This window comes from Sciurus vulgaris (genome assembly GCF_902686455.1).
Source record: "Sciurus vulgaris genome assembly, chromosome: 2".
NCBI classification, from domain to species: Eukaryota; Metazoa; Chordata; class Mammalia; order Rodentia; family Sciuridae; genus Sciurus; species Sciurus vulgaris.
This window is the reverse complement of record NC_136462.1, coordinates 135,363,174-135,388,098: the sequence shown is the minus strand read 5'-3', so window position 1 is coordinate 135,388,098 and position 24,925 is coordinate 135,363,174. Positions and strand designations below refer to the sequence as shown.

Genomic DNA, 24,925 nt, shown 5'->3' with positions numbered 1-24,925 from the left:
GGCAAAGTGGGTTCGTAGCATATACAAGACCCTGGGTTCCAGCCCTAGCACCAAAAATAAATAAAGAAGCAATGCCTGTAATGTCAACAGTAGCCAAACACTAAAGATGTTAAGAAATGTTATAGATTTCAAGAAACAATGTGGAAAAGTACTTCTCAGCAATAATCTGAACTGCTGTATAAAGAATCTACAGGGAGTAAATGAAATCATCAGGAAGAATACAACTGCAGGACAAGCTCCCTGTTAGAATCACCCATTTGCTTCTTGCTGAGCTGAACACAGTTCAGAACCAAATTCATTCCATATCCCAAGGTTCAGTCTTCCCTTGGAACAGATGCACAAAAAAATAAAAAAGAAGTGGAGATGGAAGAGGAAAAAAAAAAAAAAAAAAAACAAACTTAATGTTCCAGGGGCTGGGTACAGGGTGAAACAGGAAGCCGATTAGTAGCTATGCAGTGTAAGTTTTGCAAGATGGGAGAATTCTAGAGATCAGTTGGGCAATGCTATGTATATACTTAACACTCAACTGTACACTTAAAAATGGTTCAGGTGGCCAGGCATGGTGGCACATGCCTGTAATTCCAGTGTCTCACGAGGCTGAAGCAAGATTGTGAGTTCCAAGCCAGCCTCAGCAACTTAGTGAGGCCATAAGCAACTCAGTAAGACCCTGTCTCTAAATAATATATATATATTATTATTGGGCTGGGGATGTGGCTCAGTGATTAAGTGCTCCTGGGTTCAATCCCTGGTACCAAAAAAAAAAAAAAAAAAAAGGTTAAAATGGTAAATTTTATGTAATTTTGTGAAAATTAAAACTTTTTTTTTTTTGAAGTTTCATGCTCAGAATAATATTCTCTAGAAAACCCTATGATAAGGACATTCTGGATCAAGAGAGAAGGTATCAGAGCCTGACCACAGCACTTTGTCACTAGCTGTCCACTGACCACATTCCAACAAAGCACTGTAGAACCCAGGACAGGGGTGGGGTGGATACACAGGATCTCCCTTGAGGCCCCACAACAGGCCCAGCAAGCCAGACGAAGACCTAGTGACAGCCATGAAACACAAGGCATAAGCCTCAAAGATGCAGAGCTAAGCCTGTGTCTTTTTTCCATGGAAATTCAAGCTCAGAAGTAGTTCTAGAGGTAGGAGCCACAAGACACTTAAGAGAGACACCTGGTTGGACATGGAACACTGTAGCCAATTGTCTGGAAACTCTGTCCCTAGTGTTCAGCTCTGGCTGTGTCCCAGCAAGTATTCAGAGCCCTGGCAGTCTCTGTCACATTTCCTTGGCAGCATGGGGGTTCAGCCAGGTGGACCTACTGCCAACAACTAACTGTGGCTCTCCCCACTGGGCGACTTAAGGACACTGTGAGGAATGAGGGATGGCAGACAGGGAGCAGAGAAGGAGTAGGTGGTGGGGCAGATGGGGAGAAGTTACTCATCACACCAGGAAGAATTTTCACAAGGTCACTATCTCTGGGCATGACCCTGACTTGAGCATGCCCAGAGACAGATAGGCACCCTCAAGTAATAGCATCCAAATAGGGAGGGGTTACATTTTCTAGTCCCCAAAGCAGAAATATCAACATCCCCAGGGGAACATGCTGAAATGCACACTCTGGAGCCCACAATAGACCTCCCTAAATTAGAGACTCTGGAGGTGGCCACACCATCTGTGTTGAACAAACCCCCCAGGGCTTCTGACTCCCCCTAGAGTATGAGAACCAGTGAGTGTTCTGACACCACCCTAATTTTGATGATCACCAGAGAAAGGTTTGTTGTCTGTTTCATATGGTAATTGAGTGAAATTTATGTCATTTTTCCTCTGAAAAGAGCCTGCCTGGAATGTCTCAGGTTTTTCATTCCACTCCAAGGTTGTTAAGGAAGCTAAGAACAACCAAAGCTCCGTCAAGTGGCCCCGTTTTCCAATTTGGCTGCTCAAATGGGGATTTTCTGGTGTTCACACCACCTGTTTCCATTTGCACTTTGTTCTTTAAGTCACGTATGCAAAAAAGGCACCACACATTGTGAAAATCCATGGCAGCCAAAACGGCACCGGCCTGGTCAAGGCTTCCTTCTCTGCATATACCTGCATGGGTTGACTGGGGATGCAGTGGCGGGAGCCAGACTCCATTCCCCTGGAAAAGAACTGGGAAGAAGGATTTATACACTGCGGTGCTGGGGATGCAACCCAGGTTCTCATGCACACTAGGCAAGTGCTCTACCACTGAGCCACAGCCTCAGCTCTCAGGAGAATCTTTCGAAACACCTATGTGCACAGTGCACATCGCTCTTCTGCTTACGCTTGTCAGCAGCTACCTACCACACACCAAGCAAAGCCCACTCACCATGCCCTGGTGTAATGGCCTGCCTGCTGCTCACAGTCCCCGCCACTCTCCCTTCGCACACCAGGAACTGCCCCTTTGGGTGCTTCTAAAATGCCAGACTGACCCTCACTGGAGGGCTCTTCATGTCAGCGTGGCACCACCGACTGTCAGTGGAGGGCCACGCCTCACAGAGGCCACCTCAGTCACTTGTCATCACTTGCTTCTTTGCACAGCAGTTATCCCTCTCTGATCTTCCTTCTCAATGGTGTGTTGAACACTGCCTGTTGTTCCTCCCATGGAGCCTGATAAGGATGAGACCTGGAATAATTCCCACTCTACCCCAGATGAGGTAGAAGAACCCCTAGCTCATATTAAGTGCCATAAACACAGCTGAACAGAGTTGACATATCTTATTTTTGTGGTAAAATGCATATAACATAAAACCATTTCTGCCATTTTTAAGTGTACAGTTCATGGTGTCAAGCACATTCACATGGTTGTGCAAACATCACCACCATCTCCAGAACATCATCTTGCAAAACTCAAATATTGTGCCCATTAAACACTCACTTCCATTCCTGCCACCCCCAGCCTCTGACAACTAACATTCTACTTTCTGTCTCCATTAATTTGACGACTCTGGGTATCTCACGTAAGTGGAGTCATTCAGTATTTGTCTTTTGGTGACTGGCTTATTTCTCAGCATTATGTCTTCAAGCCACATCCATATTGTAGTATCTGTCTTTTAAGGCTGAATAATATGTACAGGCCACGTTTTTTTACTCTTCCATCAATGGATACTTCATTGCTTTTACTTTTTGACTATTAGAAACAATGCTGCCACGAACATGGGAATATACATACCTCTTGAGACTCTTCTGAATTTCTGTATATACAGAGGTAGACTCATGGGGTCATATGTCATTTGAGTCAGCCTCTTTTATACTCTAGTCTTTGTACTGGTTAGACTGCAGGGCCTTGATTGATTTTTTTGTGGAGCCCAAACAGCATCTACTGTTATTTTCATGGAGGGGATGGGGTTCTCCCACAGGATGAGCTCTGGAGAAAGACAGGGGCCCTATTCCCACTGTAGAATCCAAAGGTAGAGGAAACTCACTCTGCCTGCTCCAGCAGCCCCCAGAACAGGCCTGTTCCCTAAGTCCATCCCCACTTCCCAGACTCTGATGCTAAAAGATAATTAGGAGACATTCCTGGGGCAGAGACTTGGAGGTAGGAATCCAGTGGTGGACATCAGCATCCAGCAGGGTGTCACCAGCCCTGGCCCCTGGCCTGAACTCCACCTTGATGTCTCAAGCTGCCTGACCTCCCCAAGACCCCTCCCCTAGGACTGCCCCCCAAGTTTTGAGCCTGGTAGTCCATACCTCCTTCTGATTCTGAAAACCTCCCTCTATACCTCTAGATACCTTTTCCTGTTCTATATCAGTTAGTCCAGATCCAGTTTCTGTTGCTTATAATCAACAACCCTGATGGAGACAAGAGCCAGGCTGCCTGCTCCAGGGTTTACAAAACTCCTTTCTTCCCTGTTGGAGAACAAGACTACTTTGCAAGCTGCCAGACTCCTCCTATACTTCTTCTTGGTTATATAAGACCTCAATAATGACCACAGGACTAGGGTTGTAGCTCATTGGTAGAACACTTGCCTAGCATGTGCAAGGCCCTGGGTTCAATGCCCAACACCACAAAAAACAAATTAAAAAAAAAAAAATAAATGGCCACATCAGTTCTGCTCTCACGGTAGTCATTACTTCTATCACTTTGGAGTCCTTTGCAACAGGTAAGGCTGTGAAGCCGTTCCTAAGCAGCCAGGTGTTCTCTCCATACACTCCTTTTTAACCATGCAGGTTTTATCTTCTCCATTCTCCACCACCCTCCTTGAAAGACAAGACATGCACCAAGAGGGACTGACAGGGCTGCCCATGGCACAGTGCCTGCCTCGGCTGCTGTGTAGGATGGGTAAACATGGATTGTCTTTATGTAGAAACCAGTTCTGCCAGAGTTCAGTACACCATATCCCCAGGGTGTTTTCTTGAAATACATAAGGCTTTTCAGAAGCAAATTAATCAGGGAATTTAAAAAGTACAATGTTTGTTAACATGACTTCAGTGCTAAATCCTTTGCAAAGGATGTATACTAATACATACACTCACAGACTCCATGATATTTCTGGATCATCTGCACATAAACTGAACAGGAAGTACAGTGATAAAGTAGACATAGTCCTACTTGAATGAGCTTACAGAAACTGGAAGGATAGTAAATAGGATGAGTTTCTTTTTTTTAATAATTTTTTTAGTTGTAAATGGACACAATATCTTTATTTTATTTATTTTTATGTGGTGCTGAGGATCGAACCCAGTGCCTCACACATTTGAGGTAAGCACTCCACCACTAAGCCACAACCCCAGCAGGACAGGTATTTTTAATTGTAGTAAAATACGTGTAACATCAAACATAACATTTAGCAAATTGTTAAGGGTACATTTTAGTGGCATTAAATACATGCACATTATTCTACAACTATCATCCCTACTCATCTCCAAAACTTTTGCAATCTTGCAAAACTGAAACCATGCCTATGAAATACTAATACCTGATTCTCCCTCCTCAGTCCCTGGCAACCACCACTGGCTTTCTGTCTCTAAGAGTTCCATTATGCTAGTTGCCTCAGATTAATGAAGTCATTTAGTATTTGTCTTTTGGTGACTGTCTAATCTCACTTAGCATCATGTCCTTAAGGTTTATCCATGTTGTAGGATATGCAGAAATTTCTTCCTTTTGTAAAACTAAATACTATTTCACTGTACATATATGACACATTCTATCTCCTCATCCATCAGTGGATACTTGGGCTGCTTCCACATTTTGGTTATTGTAAATAATGCTGCTATGACCAGAGGTGTACTAATATCTTGTGTCCTTGTTTTCAGTTCTTTGGGGGTATTTATTCAAAAGTGGAATTGCTAATTCACATAGGTGTTTTTCTTCCAAAGAGCCACAGTGTTTTCCACCGCAGCTATATCGATTTACACTCCCACCAACAGTGACAAGAGTTTCCATTTCTCTACAACCTTACCATCTTCAGTTTTGTTTCTGTGGATGTTTTTGTTTGCTTTACAACAGCAATCCCAATGGGCACTTGACCACTGAGTCACATCCCCAGCCCTATTTTGTATTTTATTAGAGACAGGGTCTCACTGAGTTGCTTAGCGCCTCACTTTTGCTGAGACTGGCTCTGAATTCACAATCCTCCTGCTTCAGTCTCCTGAGCCACTGGGATTACAGGTGTGCACCACTGTGCCTAGCCTCCCCAGTGATTTTTGATGTTAAGCATATTTTCATGTACTTTTTGGCCATCTGTATATCTTCTTTGAAAAAATGCCCACGCAAGTCTTTTGTCCATCTTTGAATCAGATTGTTTGTTTTGTTGTTGTAGGGTCCAGGAGATCTCTGTATGTTCTGGGTATTATATAATATGTGATTTCCAAATATTTTCTCCCATTCTGCAGATGGCCTCTTTACTCTATTGATCGTGTCCTTCGATACACAAAACTTTTTAATTTTGATGACGTCTAATTCATTTATTTTTCCCATTCTTGTCAGCTGTGCCTTTGATATAACATCCAAGAACTCACTGCCAAATCAAATGTTATGAAACTTTTCCAACAGGCATTTTAGAATTTTAGCTCTTACGTTTAGGACTTTAATATAATTTAATATCTGCATGTGCTACCAAAGGTCTAACTTCATTCATTTTCACGAAATTATCCAGTTTTCCTGGATATCCATATGCACAATTAGATCCCTATCTCTCACCCTGCACAAAAGTCAAATCAAAGTGGACCAAAGACTTAGGAATTAGACCAGAAACTTTGCAACTGCTAGGAAAAAACACAGGGTCAACACTCCAACATATTGGTGGAGGCACCAACTACCTTAACAAAACCCCTAAAGCTTAAGAAGTAAAAATAATAATCAGTAAGTGGGAAGCCATCAAATTAAAAAGGTTTCTGCACAGCAAAGGAAATGATTAAAAACATGAAGAGAGCGCCTACATAATGGGAGAAAATCTTTGCCAGCTACTCCTCTGACAGAGGTTTAATGCTCAGAATATACATATAACTCAAGAAGTTTAACATGAAAAAAATAAAAACACAAAACAACAACAAACCCCAATCAATAAATGGGCAAAATAACACATTTCTCAAAAGAAGGAACACAAATGGCTTACAAATATATGGAAAAATGTTAAACATCCCTAGCAAACAGAGAAATGCAAATCAAAACTACGCAGATTTCATCTCACTCCAATCACAATGGCAATTATCAAGAATGCAAACAATATGAATGCTGGCAAGGATATGGGGGAAAGGGACACTCAAACATTGTTGGTGGGACTAAAAATTACAACAACCACTCTGGAAAGCAGTATGGAGATTCCTCAAAAAACTAGAAATAGAACCACCATATGACTGAGCTATCCCACTCCTTGGTATTTATCCAAAAGAACTCAAGTCAGCATACCATGCTGATACAGACACATCAGTGTTTATAGCTTACAGCAGTGCAACTCACAATAGCCAAAATATGGAACCAGCCCAAGTGCCTGTCAACAGATGAATGGATCAAGAAAATGTATATATACACAATTGGGTTTCACCCAGCCATAAAGAATAATGAAATTATGGTATTTGCCGGTAAATGGATGGAACTGGAAAACATCATGCTTAGTGAAATAAATCACGGTTAGGGTTAAATGTTTTCTCTCATATATGGAAGCCAGAACAAAGTAAGGGGAAAGGGGGAGGGGTCAGACATCATAAAGAAAGAGAAGATCAGAGGTGGAGTAGAAGGAGATCAAGAGAGAGGGAAGAGGGATGGGACTCGGGAGAAAACACAAATGAATTTGACAAAATCATGCTCTGTGCATGTATACATATACCACAGGGAATTCTACCTTTATGAATATCTATGAAGGATCAATCAGAAATAAATGAATAGAAGGAAAACTAATAGAGTAGAAGAAGGGGACTAGGGAGGGAAGGGGGAGAAAAAGTGGGGGCACCAGGTCTAAACTAGAGTAAATCATTCCATGTATATATGATTATGTTGAAATGAAGTCAACTATTATATATAACTATAATATACTAATAAAAGCATTAAAAAAGAAATCAAGTTTTCCAATTGTTGAAAAGTCTGTCACTTCTCCCTTGGATTATATTGGCATCCTTGTCAAAAATCATTTGATTACATACAGTAATGTTAATTTCTGGGCTATTCCATTGGTTTACAGATTTGTCTTTAGCCTAATAAAGTGTTTTGATTACTACAATTTCATGGTAAATTCTGATAATAGGAAGTGTGAGTCCTCCAACTTTGTTTTCTTTCAAGATGATTTTGGCTATTCAGGGTCCTTTGAGATTTCATATAGATTTTAAGATTCCTTTTTTTTTTCTATTTCTGAAAAAATTATCTTTGGGAGTTTGATAGAAATATCATTGAATCTGTAATTGCCTTGGGTGGTATTTATATTGTAACAGTAAATTTCTGGATCCATGAACATAATGACTTTCCATTTGTGTCTTAGATTTCTTTAATCAAAGTTTTATAGTCTTCAGTGTATAAATCTTGGTTAATTTACAAGGATTTTATTCTTTCCAGTGAAACTATTTTTCCTTATCAGTTTGTTCACTGTGTTCAGGGAAATGCAGCTGACTTGTGGGTACTGGTTTTGTATGATGTTACTCTGAATTTGTTTATGTTTGGGGGAGCATGAGTCTGCCTACTTTAGGGTTTTCTACATATAAGATCATGACATCTGTGAACAGACATCATTTTAACTCTTCAATGCATCATTATTTGGATAGCTTTTACTTCTTTTTCTGATCTAAACACTCTGATTAGACCTATGATGAAAGAAGTAGCAAAAGTGGGCATCTTGGCCTTATTTCTGATCTTGAAGGAAAAGTCTTCATTCTTCCACCATTGAGTATGGTGTTAGCTATGGGCTTTTCATATGTGGCTTTCATAATGAAAGGTACTTCCTTTGGTGTCTAATTTATTGAGTTTTTTTTATCACAAAAGGGTGCTGAATTTTGTCATTTTTCAATTGCGATGACTCAATTTTCCCCCTCATTTTGTTAATGTGGTATATTAGGTTTATTGATTTGCATATTAAGTATTTACACATGTGCAAATATTACATTCTCCTGTTGTACTGAAGTTTTTATTCATATTTAGTGTCCTTCCTTGTCACTTGTAACCGTCTTTATTTAAAGTCAATTTTATTTGATATGAGTATAGTCACCCCTGCTCTCTTTTAGATACCATTTGCATATAATATCTTTCTTCATCTTTCACTTTCAACTCATTCCTGTCTTTGAATCTAAAGGCAATTACTGAACTTTTGCATTTGTATTTATTTTCTATATAACTTTTTTTGTCCCTCATTTCCTGAATTACTAATTTCTTTTGATTTTTTTTCCCTGCAGTTCAACTTTTTAATTCCCTTCTGATTTCTTTTTGTGTAGATTCTACAGATACTTTCTTTGGTCTTACTATATTACATTATATATTACTATATATATTACTATTACTATATTACATTACTATATTACATTATGTATTATATGATTACATTTTATTAAAATTCTAACACACTATTTTGATTTTATACCAGCCTAACTTCAATAGTGTAAAGAAACCACAGGATTTTTTCAAATGCAGATAAATATGAAATTGCAAATCCAAACAGCAACTACCACACATAAACAGGCCTCTGTGATCAACACATCAGAGTGGACCTCTTCAGAGGAACCCTCTGAGGAGATGTGTATAAGTATCCCAAAAGACAGAAAAGCTCACTCAACGAAGAACAGAACAGCCCTCCTGGCAAAGACCACAAGTCAGAGAGAAGCTGGGATCCCTGAAAAACAGGTGGCCTCTGCAGGGGAAGCCAGAGCTGAGACAGGGAAAAGAACGAGGTGCAGGAGATGTAGTGGACCCTGCCACACACACAGTTTGGAAGGTTCCCTATCAACTGCAAGGGGAAGCCATAGAGGGGCTTAATGCTGCTGAATGACAGAGCCCTAATTCTTCTGGAAAATGACTTTGCTAGTCACTCTTTAGCAAGGATTCAGGAGGTAATTAAAATAGAAGTGAGGAGTCCAACAAGGAAGTTTCAGCAGCTGTCAAGGCCAGAAACAATGGTGGTCAATTCAGGCTAGAGAGGGAGATAAAGGATGGATCGAGATATAGCTATCACTTTGAGCAAGGTGACATGGGAGTCCTCAGCCCTGGGTTGTAGACTTTGCCTTGCAGTGTACCCACTGGCTCTGCATACTGGCCCTGCCATTCCTTCAGAACCTCCATTTCCTTCTCTGTAAAATGGGAATAACAAAAGTCACCAGGCATGAGGCAGCAGTAATGTGAAAGCACCTGTCTGCTGGCAGGGCAGGGAGGCACATCACTACCATTCTCGTCTTTCTTCCTCTCTAAAGTGGAAGACTGGGCCAGTGGTTGGCGCTCATTTAACATGCTGCAACTGGGATGCTATGAAAACTGTGAATGAAACTTGACACCAAATTCTCCTGGCTCAGGATATGGTTTGAGCACATGATTGTCTGCCTCAGGTAGTGGGCCTATCTGGGTCCCTGACAAGTTCCACACTGTGGGGGGCCAGCAGGTCAAGGTGGCACACCGGGGTAAGTAGGGGCTCTGCCTGCAGAGACCCAAGTGGGAAGGCAGGAAGACAGTGGGTATCCAGCCATCTGCACCAAGGATTTCCTTCCCACAACCTGGAAAGAAATGTATTGGAATGAAGGTGGCAACCAATCTGGCAAGTTTCCCTCCAAATCCAAAGGGGTTAAGAAGTCAGAGCTACTTCTATCCTGCATCCCCACAAACCCTCTCTGGAAGAGACAGATGGGCTTGACAGCATCCTCTTCCTCTTCACTGCTCCTGGGGGCTTGTCTAATGACAGGGCTCTGTGTCCCAACCTCATCCCTTCCCTTCCTCCTGGCTCACAGGTTATCTCACTTACTCACAGAATCCCTCTCTAAAATAGCCACAGGCAGGAGAGAAACCTTTGGATTTCCTAAACTGGAACTTAAGGGATTGAGGAAGGGAGGAGGTGGTGATGGAGGTTGATCTTATTCAAAACAAGGCAGATGTCTGAAGGTAACTTGTTTTTCCTATGTACTGAATAGTGACCCAGGTAGGACAGGTTTGCATGGAGAGGCATCAGTGTGACTGGGTTTGCAGACTCAGCTTGCATTTGTTTCAAGCCTCAATCAGCCCAGAAATTGAAAGTACAGACCACTGAAATTACAGGTATCATCACACCACACCATACATATAGCACAGTCACCCATATTAGGTAGGCCTCCTCAGGAAATATTCAGATCCAAATTTAATATGAGTAGTCCCAGAGTTGCCATCAGCAGGAGGAACTTGAGCCTTTGGTGACTTACTAAAAAGGAGTGAGGGTTGCTGAATTAAAAGCAAGGAACACAATTCCATCCCTCCTGTCCTTCAGCCCTTATAGCCCACATAGGGTGGGGTAAGGCGGTGCTTCCATGTATCATCCTCATCCCTCCCTAGCCTCTCTTAAAATGCCCAAATGGTAAGTTATGAAAATGAATATCAAAGTACAAGCTGTGCCTTATTACTACCTTAGTTGATGTAATGAATGTTTATTCCTTACATTTGTACACTGGATAATTTAAAAAATAAATGAGATGATTATCTGCAGACAGAAGAACCTGGTGCAGAGCCAGGCCCACCATCCTTCCTCTCAGGCTTCCTTGATGCAGCCCTTCATTATTAACCAGCTACTGGGAAGACTGGGTTTGTGCAAATGAATAACTCAGAACACATAAATGTTTTTTAGAAACCAAAGCCAAGAGCCCTAAAAAGTTAGCAAAAGCAGGAGAGAAGATGGCAAATTGCAGGAAAAGTACACTTCCAGCAGATCCTGAGCACTAGATTTACAAAGTGGGAAGACTATTCCTCAGTGAGGTGGGAAACCAAAGGAACTCACTGAAGCCTAATACTGGACTATAAAAGAAACCATACAGACACATAGTCAGAAGCTCCATAACATAAGAAGTCATTCATTAGAGATGCACCAGTTTGGCTTGGCTGCCAATGGCAGCAGCAGTGGAAGCTGAGGGAAGCGGGGGAGTGCAGACAGCCAGCAGATAAAGAAACAAAAAAAAAAAAAAAAGAAAAAAAAAAAAGAAAAATTGGCTTAGAGAAACCAGTGGATGAGAGGAAGGCTGGTTTTAATGGAGACAGATTCACTGGGTGAAGTGGTTCAGTGAAAGCTAACCTGAAATAGCTTGTCCCAGGGGCAGGTAGTTTGGTAGGAATCGAAATCACTGGTGGAAAGAATTCCCTGGGCATGGAAAATGCACCCACACCCAGGTGAGGAAACAGGTTGCCACATGGCGAGGGAACCATCTATAAGTGCTCTGCAATAGTGAGCGAGTGGAGACAGAAGGTTGGGAATTCATAAAGGAAGTCACCAGCATTCATCTGTTATAATCCCCAGAGTGTGCCTAAACCAGAGCGACTGAAAAAGGCACAAAGAAAACTACCTGGATCATACAGGCTCTGGATACCAAGGAAGCTGGCTCTCCATAAGAGACATTGGGAAGATGCCTAGAGTGGTAACACAGAAGCATCTGCACTCCAGAGCGGACACCCAGTAATTCATATTCATAGCAGTGAAGACGAAACCTGTAGAGATTTAGTCTCTACACCCTACAAGTGGATTTTACTAGAGGCCATTGAGATCCAGGCATCTAGCAGAGACTAGCATTACCCCTAGCATAGGGGGCATGAATCAAATCTCAAATACCCACCAACCAAGTTCCAAAGTTCAGTTAAGACTAAATCCCAACTACTGTAATTTCCAATTAGAACTCTGTTGCACCCCCTACTACAAAAATACAATTTGCCAGTAACCTCCAGACTCTCCCATCCAGTACCGAGAGACTGGAAGCAGAGATCTATCGCAACCAGTTTTGCCTCCTAGTCACAATGGCTGCCAGCTAAGTGAGGAGCACAAAGGTGTTGGACTTAACTCCCAGCACTCGACCCAAGGGTTACAAAGCCAAAAAGAAATATGAAGAATGAAAATTCATCTCTGCCAACAGTTTTGACTACCTCAGCAGAAACAAACCCTTTATTTCTCATTAAGATTTTTCCTTTCTTTTTTCATTTTTCTTACCTTTATTTTCTCCCCATATTCCCCACTTAAAAATATGTTCTTATATTTTTATTCTTTTATAAATATTAACTTTAATTTTTTTCAAATGGCATTTATTATATTTTTTACATTTTTCTATTCTGTAAGATTTTATGTTTATGTAAGTGGGGGTATTCTCACTGTACAGATAGGCTTGAAAATATATATGCATATATATATGCACATATATATATATGCACACACATATTTATATTCATATAATTTTACTTACACTGCTTGTCTCTGCACCTGTTGTTTAGCCTTGGTTTGACATGGGGGGGGTGTATACTTATCATGGGTTTGAGTTGTTTTGATCACAAAATTGCTTGTTTGTTCACAACTTGGTTTTTGTCCCTCTTATTGCTCCTTCTTCAATCTCTTCCATTCTTTCCTTCTTTCTTGTTCACTCTTCCTCTCTTTCATTTTTTAAATACTTTTAATTCTTTATTCCTCCTCCTTTATAGCTGATATTTGGTACCTATCTTTTGCCTCTCCTGTGATCACTTTTTTAATTTGAACTTTCTCTTGCCTCCCTACCTCCCTACCCTGTTTTTCTCCACATAAGAAACTGTAATCCCAGTAGAATTATATAGTTTAGGTAACTCCTAACCTAATCATGTTATTGTGATTATTAATTCAGTGGATGACATGGTAGACATCTGCTATCTAATGACTGATCTATTGCAGGTTTTTTAATGGTCAGTACTGTTGTTAAATGCTGATCCCCACTGTTTCAGTTTTTTTACTGCTGTGACTAAAAGACCTGACCAGAACAATTTAGGGGAGGATAAGTTTATTTGAGGGCTCGTAGTTTCAGAGGTCTTAGTCCATAGAAGGCCAGCTCCATTTCTCTAGGTGGGGCAAAACATCATGGTGGAAGAGTGTGATGGAAGGAAGAAGCTCATATGATGATTAGGAAGCTAAGAGAGAGAGAGAATCCACTTGCCAGATACAAATACATACCCCCAAAGCCACGCCCCAATTGCCATCTCCAGCCACACCCTACTACTCCAATTACCATTCACTTACCTATCAGGGGATTATTTTACTGATTGCGTTAAGACTCTTATAACCCAATCATTTCTCCTTTGAACCTTCTTGCATTGTCTCAACCATGAGTGTCTGGGGGACACCTCACATCCAAACTATAATACCCACCAATTGTATGTAGATGGCAATTAGGGTTATAGACATTTAGCTTAAGGCTGTATATCTATTGCTAACGTTAATGCTAGTCCATTCTCCCCCTTTCCTCTAAGAGGGGGTGGAAAGTGATTGGGACACTTCAAGTTTACAGAGTGGAGATCCTGCTGCAGAGCAATAACCATAACTCAACCAAGTAACAGTGAATTTTATTAGAATTCAAATGATCTTTCTAAATGTCAAGAAGTATACATCTGAATTCTCAGAATCAATGACATTTAGTTTTTGCATATTTCACTACTTCTAAAGAGATAGCCACATGCCATCTATATCAAATGCTAACTTCTATGGTTTGGTTGTGATTTCAATGTGTCCTCCAGCAGTTCACATGTAGAAATTTAATTCCCATGGTGAAGTATTAAAAAGGTGAATAACTAATCCAATTTTGGTGTTTAGAAGTGGGGCCTTTGGGAAGTGATTAGGATTAAATAAGGTGATCAGGGTGGAGCCCCTATGATTAAATACAGGTGGCTTTCTAAAGGAGGGAGACAGACTAGAAGATACACACAAGATTTAGCCCAACTGAGTCATAACATTAATTTATCACATAGAACTGGGAAACAAAACCCCATACCAACAACCAGGCCCCAAGGAGGAACAACCAGAGTAGGAGTACTCCTCAGGTCAGTCCTATGGACACCTATTCATACATAAAAAAAAAAAAAAAAAAAAAAAAAAAGAAGTCCCAGAACAAGAACAAAAAAAGATAGCTACACCAAAGAACACATGTATAAAAGAGGAAGGGGAATCCATCTCAAATGATGTGTAACTCCAAAGCCTCTGAAAACATGAACAGGCAAACAAATCTCCTCTCAAAATCGACAAATTCAAAAGAGGATCCCATAGATATAGAAGTAGACAGAGAAAGTGTATTTTTAAAAGGTTATTAAGAGGCTCAATGAATTAAAAGACAATCTAAGGAATGAATTAAGCAGCAATCATAGGAGATAAAAGACCATTTCAATAAAGAAACAGATACTGAAATGAAAACAATTAGAACTCCTGGAAAAGACACAATGAATCAAATTAAAAGTTCACTTGAAAGTAACACCAACAGATTATGTTGATATAATATATGGCTCGAAGACAAAACTTCGGACCTTGCAGAGTATATGAACTTGAATACCTAATATGCAATAAAGGAGAAAAAAAAAAAAGACCAAGATCAGAATATACAAGAACTCTGGAGAGCATCAAGAGAATAAACTGGAGGGTCACTGGGATAGAAAAAGAATGTGGAGATATACAATAAGGGCATCAAGAACATTTTAAATAAGATAGTAACAGAAAATTTTCTCCATATCAGAAATAAGAAAGACATCAACATACAGGAAGCATACAGAACCCAAAATAGACAAGATCAGAAGAGAAATTCTTCAACACACATCATAATCAAATTTCTAACACATAAAATAGGGAAAGAATATTAAAAACTGCAAGGGAAAAATGACAGTTCACATTTAGAGGCAAACCAATAAGGTTTACCTCTAATGTCTTACTCAGACCTTAAAATCAAAGAGGGCTTGTAATAAGATATTCCAAGCAGTAAAAGAAAACAATTGCCAGCCAAGATTGCTATATTCAGCAAAGTTCTCTTTAAAAATCAATGTGGAAATAAAAACATTCCACGACAAAGATAAACTAAAAGAATTCATGACCACCAACCCAGCACTACAGAGAATACTCATAAATATACTGCACAGAGGAACTTAAAAACAAATCCCAAAGTCCCCAAATAGATGAAGATCACTAAAAGAGTAACCAACTAAATGAAAATCAAGACAAAATTTAATATAGCAAATAAATCAAAATGGCAGGAAATCACAAATGCATATTCATAATAACACTGAATGTAAATAGGCTCAACTCCCCAATTAAAAGACATTACCAGAATGGATCCAAATTAAAATAGGATCCAACTATATGCCATTTGCAAGAGTCTCATTTCATAGCAAAGACATCCACAGGCTAAAGGTAAGAAGATGGAAGAAATATTCCATGAAAATGGAGTTCCAAAATAAGCAGGAATAACTATTCTCACATCTGACAAAGCTAATTTCAACCAAATAGTAATCAGAAGAGACAAAGAAGTCCAATACTTCATGGAAAAGGGAACAATCCAAAAAGAAGATATAACAATAATAAATACATATATGCTCCAAATGTTTCTATCTAATTGCATTATAAAACATACTCCTAGCCGGGCACAGTGGCACACACCTATGATCCCAGAGGCTCAGGAGGCTGAGACAGGAGGATTGTTAGTTCAAAGCCAGCTGCAGCAAAAGTGAGGTGCTAAGCAATTCAGTGAGATCCTGTTTGTAAATAAAATACAAAATAGGACTGGGGATGTGGCTTAGTGGTTGAGTGCCCCTGAGTTCAATCCCCAGTACCAAAAAGAAAAAAAAAAAAAAAAAAAAAAAAAAGTAAACAAAAATACTTCTGGAACCCCAATAAAATAATACTGGGTGATTCTGATACATTTTATGCATAGACAGGTCATTCAAATGTAAAATCAAAAATATTACTAACTTAAATAATACTGTAAACCAAATGGAAGTAACATATCTACAGAATATTTCACCCTAAACAGCTGAATTTATCTTCTCCTCAGCAAATATCATGGAATATTTTCCAAAATAGACCATATTCTAAGACACAGTATAAATCCTAGCAAATACAATAAAGGACAATTTTTTTGCATCCTATCAGATCATAACAGAATGAAACTAGAAATCAACAGCAAGAAAAATAACAGAAACCAATAAAGACATGAAGATTGAACAATACTCTTAAATGAAGAAGGGATCATAGAAGAAATCAAGAAACAAGTGAGAATAGAGATACAACATACAAAATCTCTGGGACAGTATGAAAGCAGTTCTAAGAGAAAAAATTATAGCATTGAGTGTCTACCTTATAAAAAAGAGAGATTCTGAATAAGCAAGCTTATGCTCCGCCTCAGGGTCTTGGAAAAGGAAGAAAAAACTAATTCCAAAATCAGCAGAAGACAGGAGATAATAAAGATCAGAGCTGAAATTAATAAAATTGAGAATTTAAACAGTACACAGGATCAGTGCAACAAAGAATTTGTTCTTCAAAAAGTTAAATAAACCCTTAGCCAAAGAGAGAGAGAGAGAGAGAGAGAAAGAGAGAGAGAGAGAGAGAGAGAGAGAGAGAGAGAGAAAAGGGAGGGGGAGGAGGAGAGGGGACAAAGAGGGGGAGAAGAGGGGAGGGAAGGAGGGGGAGGGGAGGAGGGGGAGGGTCTGCCACTGCTGCCACAAATTAACAAAATTAATGATGAATTTTTTTATTAAAATGTTTATTTTTACAGACATTTCAATTCATTGTACACAAATGGGGTACAACTTTTCATTTCTATGGTTGTACACAATGTATATTCACACCATTCATGTAATCACACATATATATAGGATAATACTGTTTCATTCTACTGTTTTTCCATCCCCACCCCCTCTCACCCCTTTTTCCTTTACACCATCCAAAGTTCCTTCATTCTTCTCTTCCTACTGCTACCACCCATCGTTATATATTGTCATGCACTTATCAAAGAAAACATTCGGCCTTTGGTTTTTTGGGCTTGGCTTATTTCACTTAGCATGCTATTTTCTAACTTCATCCATTTACCAGCAAATGCCATAATTTTACTATTCTTTATGGCTGAGTAATATTCCATTGTGTATATATACCACGATTTGTTTATCCATTCATTAATTGAAGGGCATCTAGGTTGGTTCCACAATCTAGCTATTGTGAACTGAGCTGCTATAAACATTGATATGGCTGCATCACTGTAGTATGCCGATTTTAAGTCCTTTGGGTATAAACCAAGGAGTGGGATAGCTGGGTCAAATGGTGGGTCCATTCCAAGCTTTCTGAGGAATCTCCATACTTAAGAGATGAATTTAAAAAAAAAAAAAAGATTACCATTGACATTTCTGAAATCCAGAGGATTATTAAAAACTTTTGAAAATGTATACCTCAATAAACTGGAAAATGTAGAAGACACTGGAAAGTTTCTAGATATATATGACCTATCCAAACTGAACCAGGAAGATATAGAACACCTAAGCAGATCAATATCAAGTAATGAAATTAAAACAGCAATTTAAAGCCTTCCAATAAAGAAAAGCACAAAACTAGATGGATTTTCAGCTAAGTTTTATAAGACCTTTAAAGAAGACTAACGTCTGTCTTTCTCAAATTATTCCACAAAATTGAAAGAGAAGGAGCATTCCCAAATACATTCTATGAAGCCAGTATAACCCTGATACCAAAACCAGACAAAGATACATCAAGGAAAGAAAACTACAGACCCATCTCCCTGATGAACATAGATACAAAAATCCTTCACAAAACATTAGCAAACCACATTCAAAAACACATCTAAAAGATAATATGCCATTATCACCTTGCCTCATCTTGGATATGCAAGGTTGGTTCAACATACACAAATCAAGAAATTCAATTTGCCATTTAAATAATATAAAGAACAAGAATTACAAGATCATCTGGATACAGAAAAAGCCTTTGATAAAATCCAGCCCCATTCATGTTAAAAACACTGGACAAACTAGGGATACCAGGAACTTACCTCAACATTATGAAGGCAAAAGATAAATAAATCAAAAGCCAACATCACACTGAATGGAGAAAACCTGAACACATTTCCTCCAAAATCAAGAACAAGACAAGGATATCCACAATCACCACTTCTATTCAATATACTTCTTGAAACTCTAGCCAGAACAATCAGGCAAAAAGAAGGAAATTAAAGGGATACAAATAGGAAAAGAAGTAAACTATCATTTTACTGATGACGTGATCCTATATCTAGAAGACTAAGAATACTCAACCAAAAGACACCTACAGCTGATAAAAAAAAGTAGCAGAATAGAAGACCAATGCTTATAAATCAATTGTTTTCCTATACTTCAACGGAGTTTATCCTGAAGAAGAAATAAGGAAAACCATCCTTTTCACAATAATGTCAAAAAATATTTGCAAATTAATCAAGAAGGTGAAAGAGCTCTACAATGAAAATTATAAAACACTTAAAAAATTGAAGATCTTAGAAGATAGAAAGATAATCCATGTTCTTGGACAGAATAAATATTGTCAAAATGGCCATACTACCAAAAGCAATATACAGATTCAATTCAGTTCTCATGAAAATACCAATGACGTTCTTCACAGAACTAGAAAAGACAGTCATAAAATTCACTTGGAAGAATAAGAGATCCAGAATAACCAAAGCAATTCTAAGCAAGAAGAGTAATACAGGAGGCATCACAATACCTGACCTCAAATTATACTACAGATCTATAGAACACAAACAGCATGTTACTGGCATCTAAATAGACATGAAGACCAATGAAATAGAAGACACAGAGATAAAACTTGCAGCCATCTGATAAATTGACAAAGGGCTCAAAAAATATATTGGTGAAAAAATAGCCTTTTTAACAAATGATTCTTGGAAAACTTGATATCGATATGTGGAAGAATGAGATCAGATCCCTATCTCTCCCCCTTAGGAATTAGACAAGAAACTGCAACTACTGGGAGAAAACATAGGGTCAATACTCTATCACACTGGTGCAGGGACTGACTTCCTTAGCAAGACCCCTAAAACCAGGAATCACCAATGAATCACCAGGAATCATTAAATTCAAAACTTTCTGCACAGCAATGGAAATGATTAAGAGTGTGAAGAAAGAGCCTACAGAATGAGAGAAAATCTTTGCTAGCTACCCCTCTGAAAGGGGATTATCCAGAATCTATAAAACACAAAAAAACTTAACCCCCCCCCAAAAAAAAAAAATCAATAAACGGGCAAAGGAAAGAAACAGACATTTCTCAAAAGAACACAAATGCCCTACAAACAAATGAAAAAATGTTCAACATCTCTAGCAATCAGGGAAATACAAATCAAAACAATACTAAGATTTCATCTCACTCCAGTCAGAATGGCAATTATCAAGAATATAAATAGTAATAAATACTGATGAGGATGCGAGAGAAAAGGGACATTCATACATTATTGGTGGGACTACAAATTAGTACAACCACTCTGGAAAGAAGTATGGAGTTCCTCAAAACACTAGGAATGGAGCTACCATATAACCCAGCTATTCCACATTTTGGTATTTATCCAAAAGAACTAAAATCAGCATATTCTAATAATACAACCTCCTCAATGTTTATAGCAGCACAATCCACAATAGCCAAATTATAGAATCACTCCAGATATCCATCAAAAGATGAATGGATCAAGAAAATGTAATATATCCACACAATGGAGTTTTACTCAGTCATAAGAAGAATGAAATAATGACATTTGCTGGTAAATGGGTAGAAATGGAGAATATGTTAAGTGAAATAAACCAGATACACAAAATCAAGGATAGAATGTTCTCTCTCATATGTGGAAGCTAGAGCAAAATAAAGGAAAGAAGGCAGAGAGTGGGGAGATCAGATATCACAATGATATAGGGAAGATGAGCGGAGTAGAAAGAGATCAAAAGTAAGGAGGGACATAAAAGGGGAGGAAATATGAATTTGAAAAATATCATGTTACATGCATATATGAATATACCACAAATTGCGCCTTTATGTATATGCAGAAAGTACCAATAAAAAAATAAATGAGCAAAAAGAAAATCAATGGAGAAAGGAGAATAGAAAAGAACCCAACTACTATATATAACTATAATGCTCTAATTTAAAAAAATGTTTTTGAAGTTAACAAAAGCAATTCCATTTCAGAGAATATAGCCCAAAGACTTGAAAGTAGGGATTCAAATAGATATTTATATACCCATGTTCATTACTCATAACATTTGTCTTGGTCCATTTTCTGTCATTATAACTGTATCATGGCTTGGTTGATTTCATGCTTCTGGAGGTTTGGAAGCCAAGGAGCATGACACTAGCACCTGCTTGGCTTCTGGTGAGGACCTTCCTGCTGCTCTGTAACATGGTAGAAGGTATCACATGGTGAGAGTGAACAATGTGCTAGCTCAGATCTCTCTTCCTCTTCTTATAAAGCCAGTAATTCCTGGGAGTTTTTTTTTTTTGTTTTGTTTTGTTTGTTTGTTTATAAATGGGGACAAGGTTTCAGTTTTGCAAGATGAAAAAGCTCTGGAGATAAATGGTGATGATGGTTACCTGATATCGTGAATATACTTAATACCTAGGAATTTAAACTTAAAAATGGTTCCAATAAATTTCAAATTACATGTGTATTGTATCACAAAAAAAAAAAAAGGAAAAATAAGAAGGAAAACTTAAAATCTCATCATTGTGAGCAAAGAGGCCCCCATGTTGAGAAGAGACTACCAGTGCAGGGTCCCTGGGCCTCCATCACTGGTCAACTTTGCTGAAGCGTCTGTCATGTGGGGAAATGTGTGGGTCCAACAAACAGCCCAACACAAAGACTGCCCTCAGAGCCCTGCTGAAACAACCTGTTTCAGAGCAAGACAGAGAAGGCAGCCTGATAAGTCAGCCTGATGAAAAAGGGGCTCAACCTCTCAACCAGCAGGGTCATGGGGGTCCTCAGGACTGTGGTCATCAACATGCATTTCCCTGCACAGTTAAGGAAGAGGCTTGGGCCAATAGTCACGGTCCTGCCAATGACATCCTGTGTGACCTGGTGGTGTCCACTACCTCCCTGCTCTTAGGCCTTTTCAGCCTTTAGGAAATGGCCTGTGGGATCCCCTCCCCACCAGGGTATGCTTAGTCCTGTTGTCCTTTGTGCAAGCCACTGCATGCCACTCAGCCTTCCAGCCACCACAGCCCCAGATAGATGATGACCAGAACTAAGACTCTGGTAGGAAAAGGACATTCATTCAGTTTTTCTTCTATCCCCTACCCACAGCCCCACCCAATCCACCTCTAGAGCCCCAGAGGACCCTCAGAGCAACACCCAAATATGGACAAAGAACAGCTACATGAAGATCTTGTCTACCCCAAGCTACCCTAAGGTCCCTCTCTAAGCCTGTCATAATCAACTTCTTTCCCAGAAGTTGGCTCCCTGTATCCAGAGCTCATCACCCCAGACAAACAAGGGCATCTACACCTGGGCCATCCACCAGATCTCCATCTGAGCACTTTGCTCCTCTCCTCTTTGGTGGCCCTGCTCCTCAGGATGGTAAACCTCTTCCCCTCTGGATGTCATAGCTACTCCTCCCTCACCATACCCTTTCCACACCCCCATCCACACCATTACAGCTCCCCAACTCCCTGCTTCAGCCATTATCAAACCAACTACCTTCTCCAAATGGTGCTTATGTACCTTTGGTACCTCTGGGTCTCCACCTCCTACTCCTACTGAGTGACCTCCCCACCACTGAACTGGCCAGCACTTACTCCCTCTCTAACCAAGGGTTAACTCTTTTACAAAAACCTCCATACCTCAGGACAATCACTAGTTGGCCCTTCATCTGGGTGCCAGTAGTCCCTGCAAATATTTCTATGGTAGTACAAATGTTTTATTTGTTAAACTACTGCCTTCTAAGGGAAGGACCGTTTGTGCATTTGTATCCCTGGTACCTAACACAAAGCAGGATTTAGAAGGTCTTCAAAAATACTTTCTGGGGAAATGAATTAACAGGTGGAATATGAATGCCTTTAAAGAGACTTCAGGGATAATATTTTGGGAGGCAGCCCCTCCCATCATGTAAAAAAGACTTCTGTCTATCCCCACCCAACAAACTGGATACAAACACAGGCTTAGTGATCCTTTTTGGCTCTCTCAAATATTTCTATGGTAGTACAAATGTTATATTTGTTAAACTACTGCCTTCTAATGGAAGGACCTAGTTGGCCTCTCTTCTTATTCTGTAGGCTCTTGCAGCACACAGGAAGTTAAAGTTTCCTTCTACTAGATTGTATATTTAGAGCAGAGGCTGGGACTCTGAATGTCTCTGGGCAGGGTCTTACACAGAGTAAGGGTCTTGGGAAGTCTTCTGGTGAAGAGAGGAGCAACCATGGAGTAGATTCAGGCACTTAAATACCTCAGGGTAGGACAGGTGGGCTGACCCTCTCCCATCAGGCTGCCCACCACTCTGCCTATTCTCTGAGATGCCCAGAGACCACAAGGCAACATGCCCCAACCCCAATCCAGCTGCTTCCTCACCCAAGATAAGGATGCTACACCTACTCCCAGAGCACTCCTCACTCAAGGAGAAAACAGTCCATAGGTATGAGGACCCCAACTCCAGACTCACCATGTTCATGACAGTAAGGATGAACCTCTGGGCAGCCTCTGCCCCGTGGTATTGCACCATGTCGGCATCAGCCACCACCAGGGTCTCCACCGTGTGCTCGTTGGTGAGCCGGATAGCGTTCCTCCGCTCCCGCCAGTCCCGCGACAGCCTGCCCTTTCTGGGCTTCTTCTTTTCTAGAAAACGGAGACATTTGTGCAGTCCTTGGTTTACTGATTTCTAAAATCCTACAGTGAAAAGGCCTTCCATGAAGTCTCCCTAAGAGAAAGGTCAGTCTCCACTGGCCACATGGCACAAGCACCCATAGACCTCTGTGGTCACATGGGTGAGCCTGAGTTCACCAGTTAAGGGTGGCACTACTGAGCAGAAGGGAAAGAGCTAGAGGGCCAAACATCAAATGGGGCTTTTCCCGTCTACCTTTGCAGCCAAGGAAGTGAATGGGGCTGAATGTTAGAAGGGAAACATCCCTTCAGAGGAACACAGAGAGCTGCATGCAGTGCACAGAGGAAAAGGAAGCCTGGACCTGGGGGGAGGGATCTGAGTCCTCATGTCAATGACACAGAACTGGGGGAAGTATCTAAAAGGCAACCCTCACCCCATCTATCTAAAAACTGGAACCAAAGAAGCAGGGGCTGAGAGTGATATTGTTGTCCATTAAAGAGCTCACATCTGGCCAGGTGTGGTGGCACTCACCTCTAATCCCAGCAGCTCAGGAGGCTGAAACAGGAGGATCACAAGTTCAAAGCCAGCCTCAGCAACTCAGCAAGGCCCTAAGCCACTTAGTGAGACCCTATCTCTAAATTAAAAAATACAAAAAAGGGGGGGAGGGGTGGGCACTGGATGTGGCTCAGTGGTTTGGTGCCCCTGGGTTCAATCCCCAGCACCAAAAATAAACAAACAAACAAAAAAGCCAAAGTCTGACCAGTCAAGGTTGCTGGGTAAGGGCTGACTAGAACTGTACAAGGAAACACCTTTGGCCAATATAACAGGTTGACACAAATAGAACACACTTTAAGAAGACAAATGTGAATAGCAAATCTTCAACTTGGCTGCACTTCTGCTACATTGCACGTGGAGAAAAACAGTCTACGTTTACACCCACAGGCTTCATAGTAACTCAACTACTCCAGAAGCAAAAATGGATACCATAAAATAATCTGAGGTATGGATCATAATTTACAAAAAAAGAATGTGCTGTTCAATATAATTTATAGTCATGAAAAGGTAGAAAGCAATTAAAATACCCAACCATACAGAAAGCTGGCAATGATAAGAAGACATATGACCATGAAAATCCTGTCCATGAAGATTTAATGATATAGAGAGACAGATATAAATCCATATGTACAGTTAGAGTTCAATTTTGCAAAAACACAGTACGCACAAGTATCTTCATGCCTAAGAGAGAAAGAAATTTTAAAACACAAAGGAAAAACTAAAATGTTAATTTTACTGTGTGATCTTCATTTACTGTGTGATCATCCTTTTTCTTCCTCTCTATATTCTAAATTTATACAATGAACGAGTAGTACTTCATTTAAAGAAATATCATTGAGTTTGAGAAAAACAGAAGTCACCTTTAAACTCGTTAACAATACAACAGAAAGCATGGGGGAGCAAATCATGTCATCTGACTTATCACAAAATTACAAACGAAAGAGGTGAATGTGAGTGTCGTGGCAGTCCTGCAGAATGGTTCCCTTCTCAGAGCCCCTGAGCCAGGCCCACCTCCCATCAAGCCCCTGAGCCTCTGCAGTGGAATGAGGGAAGGAAGGGACAATCCTAAGATGAGAGGAGAGATCTTAGATGACATTTCCTTGCATATGGGCAGAATGAAAGAGGCCCCAAATTGAGAACCTATCACCCACATTCAG

General features: G+C 40.0%; 1 protein-coding gene across 2 annotated transcripts in view; it reads right to left on the bottom strand.

The window, feature by feature from the left end:
- Nucleotides 1–24,925, bottom strand: part of ADAMTS17 (ADAM metallopeptidase with thrombospondin type 1 motif 17) — a 340,804-nt gene that overhangs the window by 255,664 nt on the left and 60,215 nt on the right. For both annotated transcript variants that reach the window (XM_079127336.1, XM_079127337.1), the window contains exon 4: nt 23,055–23,227. In XM_079127336.1, the coding sequence (XP_078983462.1) occupies nt 23,055–23,227 (173 nt within the window). The remainder of the gene's footprint in view (nt 1–23,054; nt 23,228–24,925) is intronic.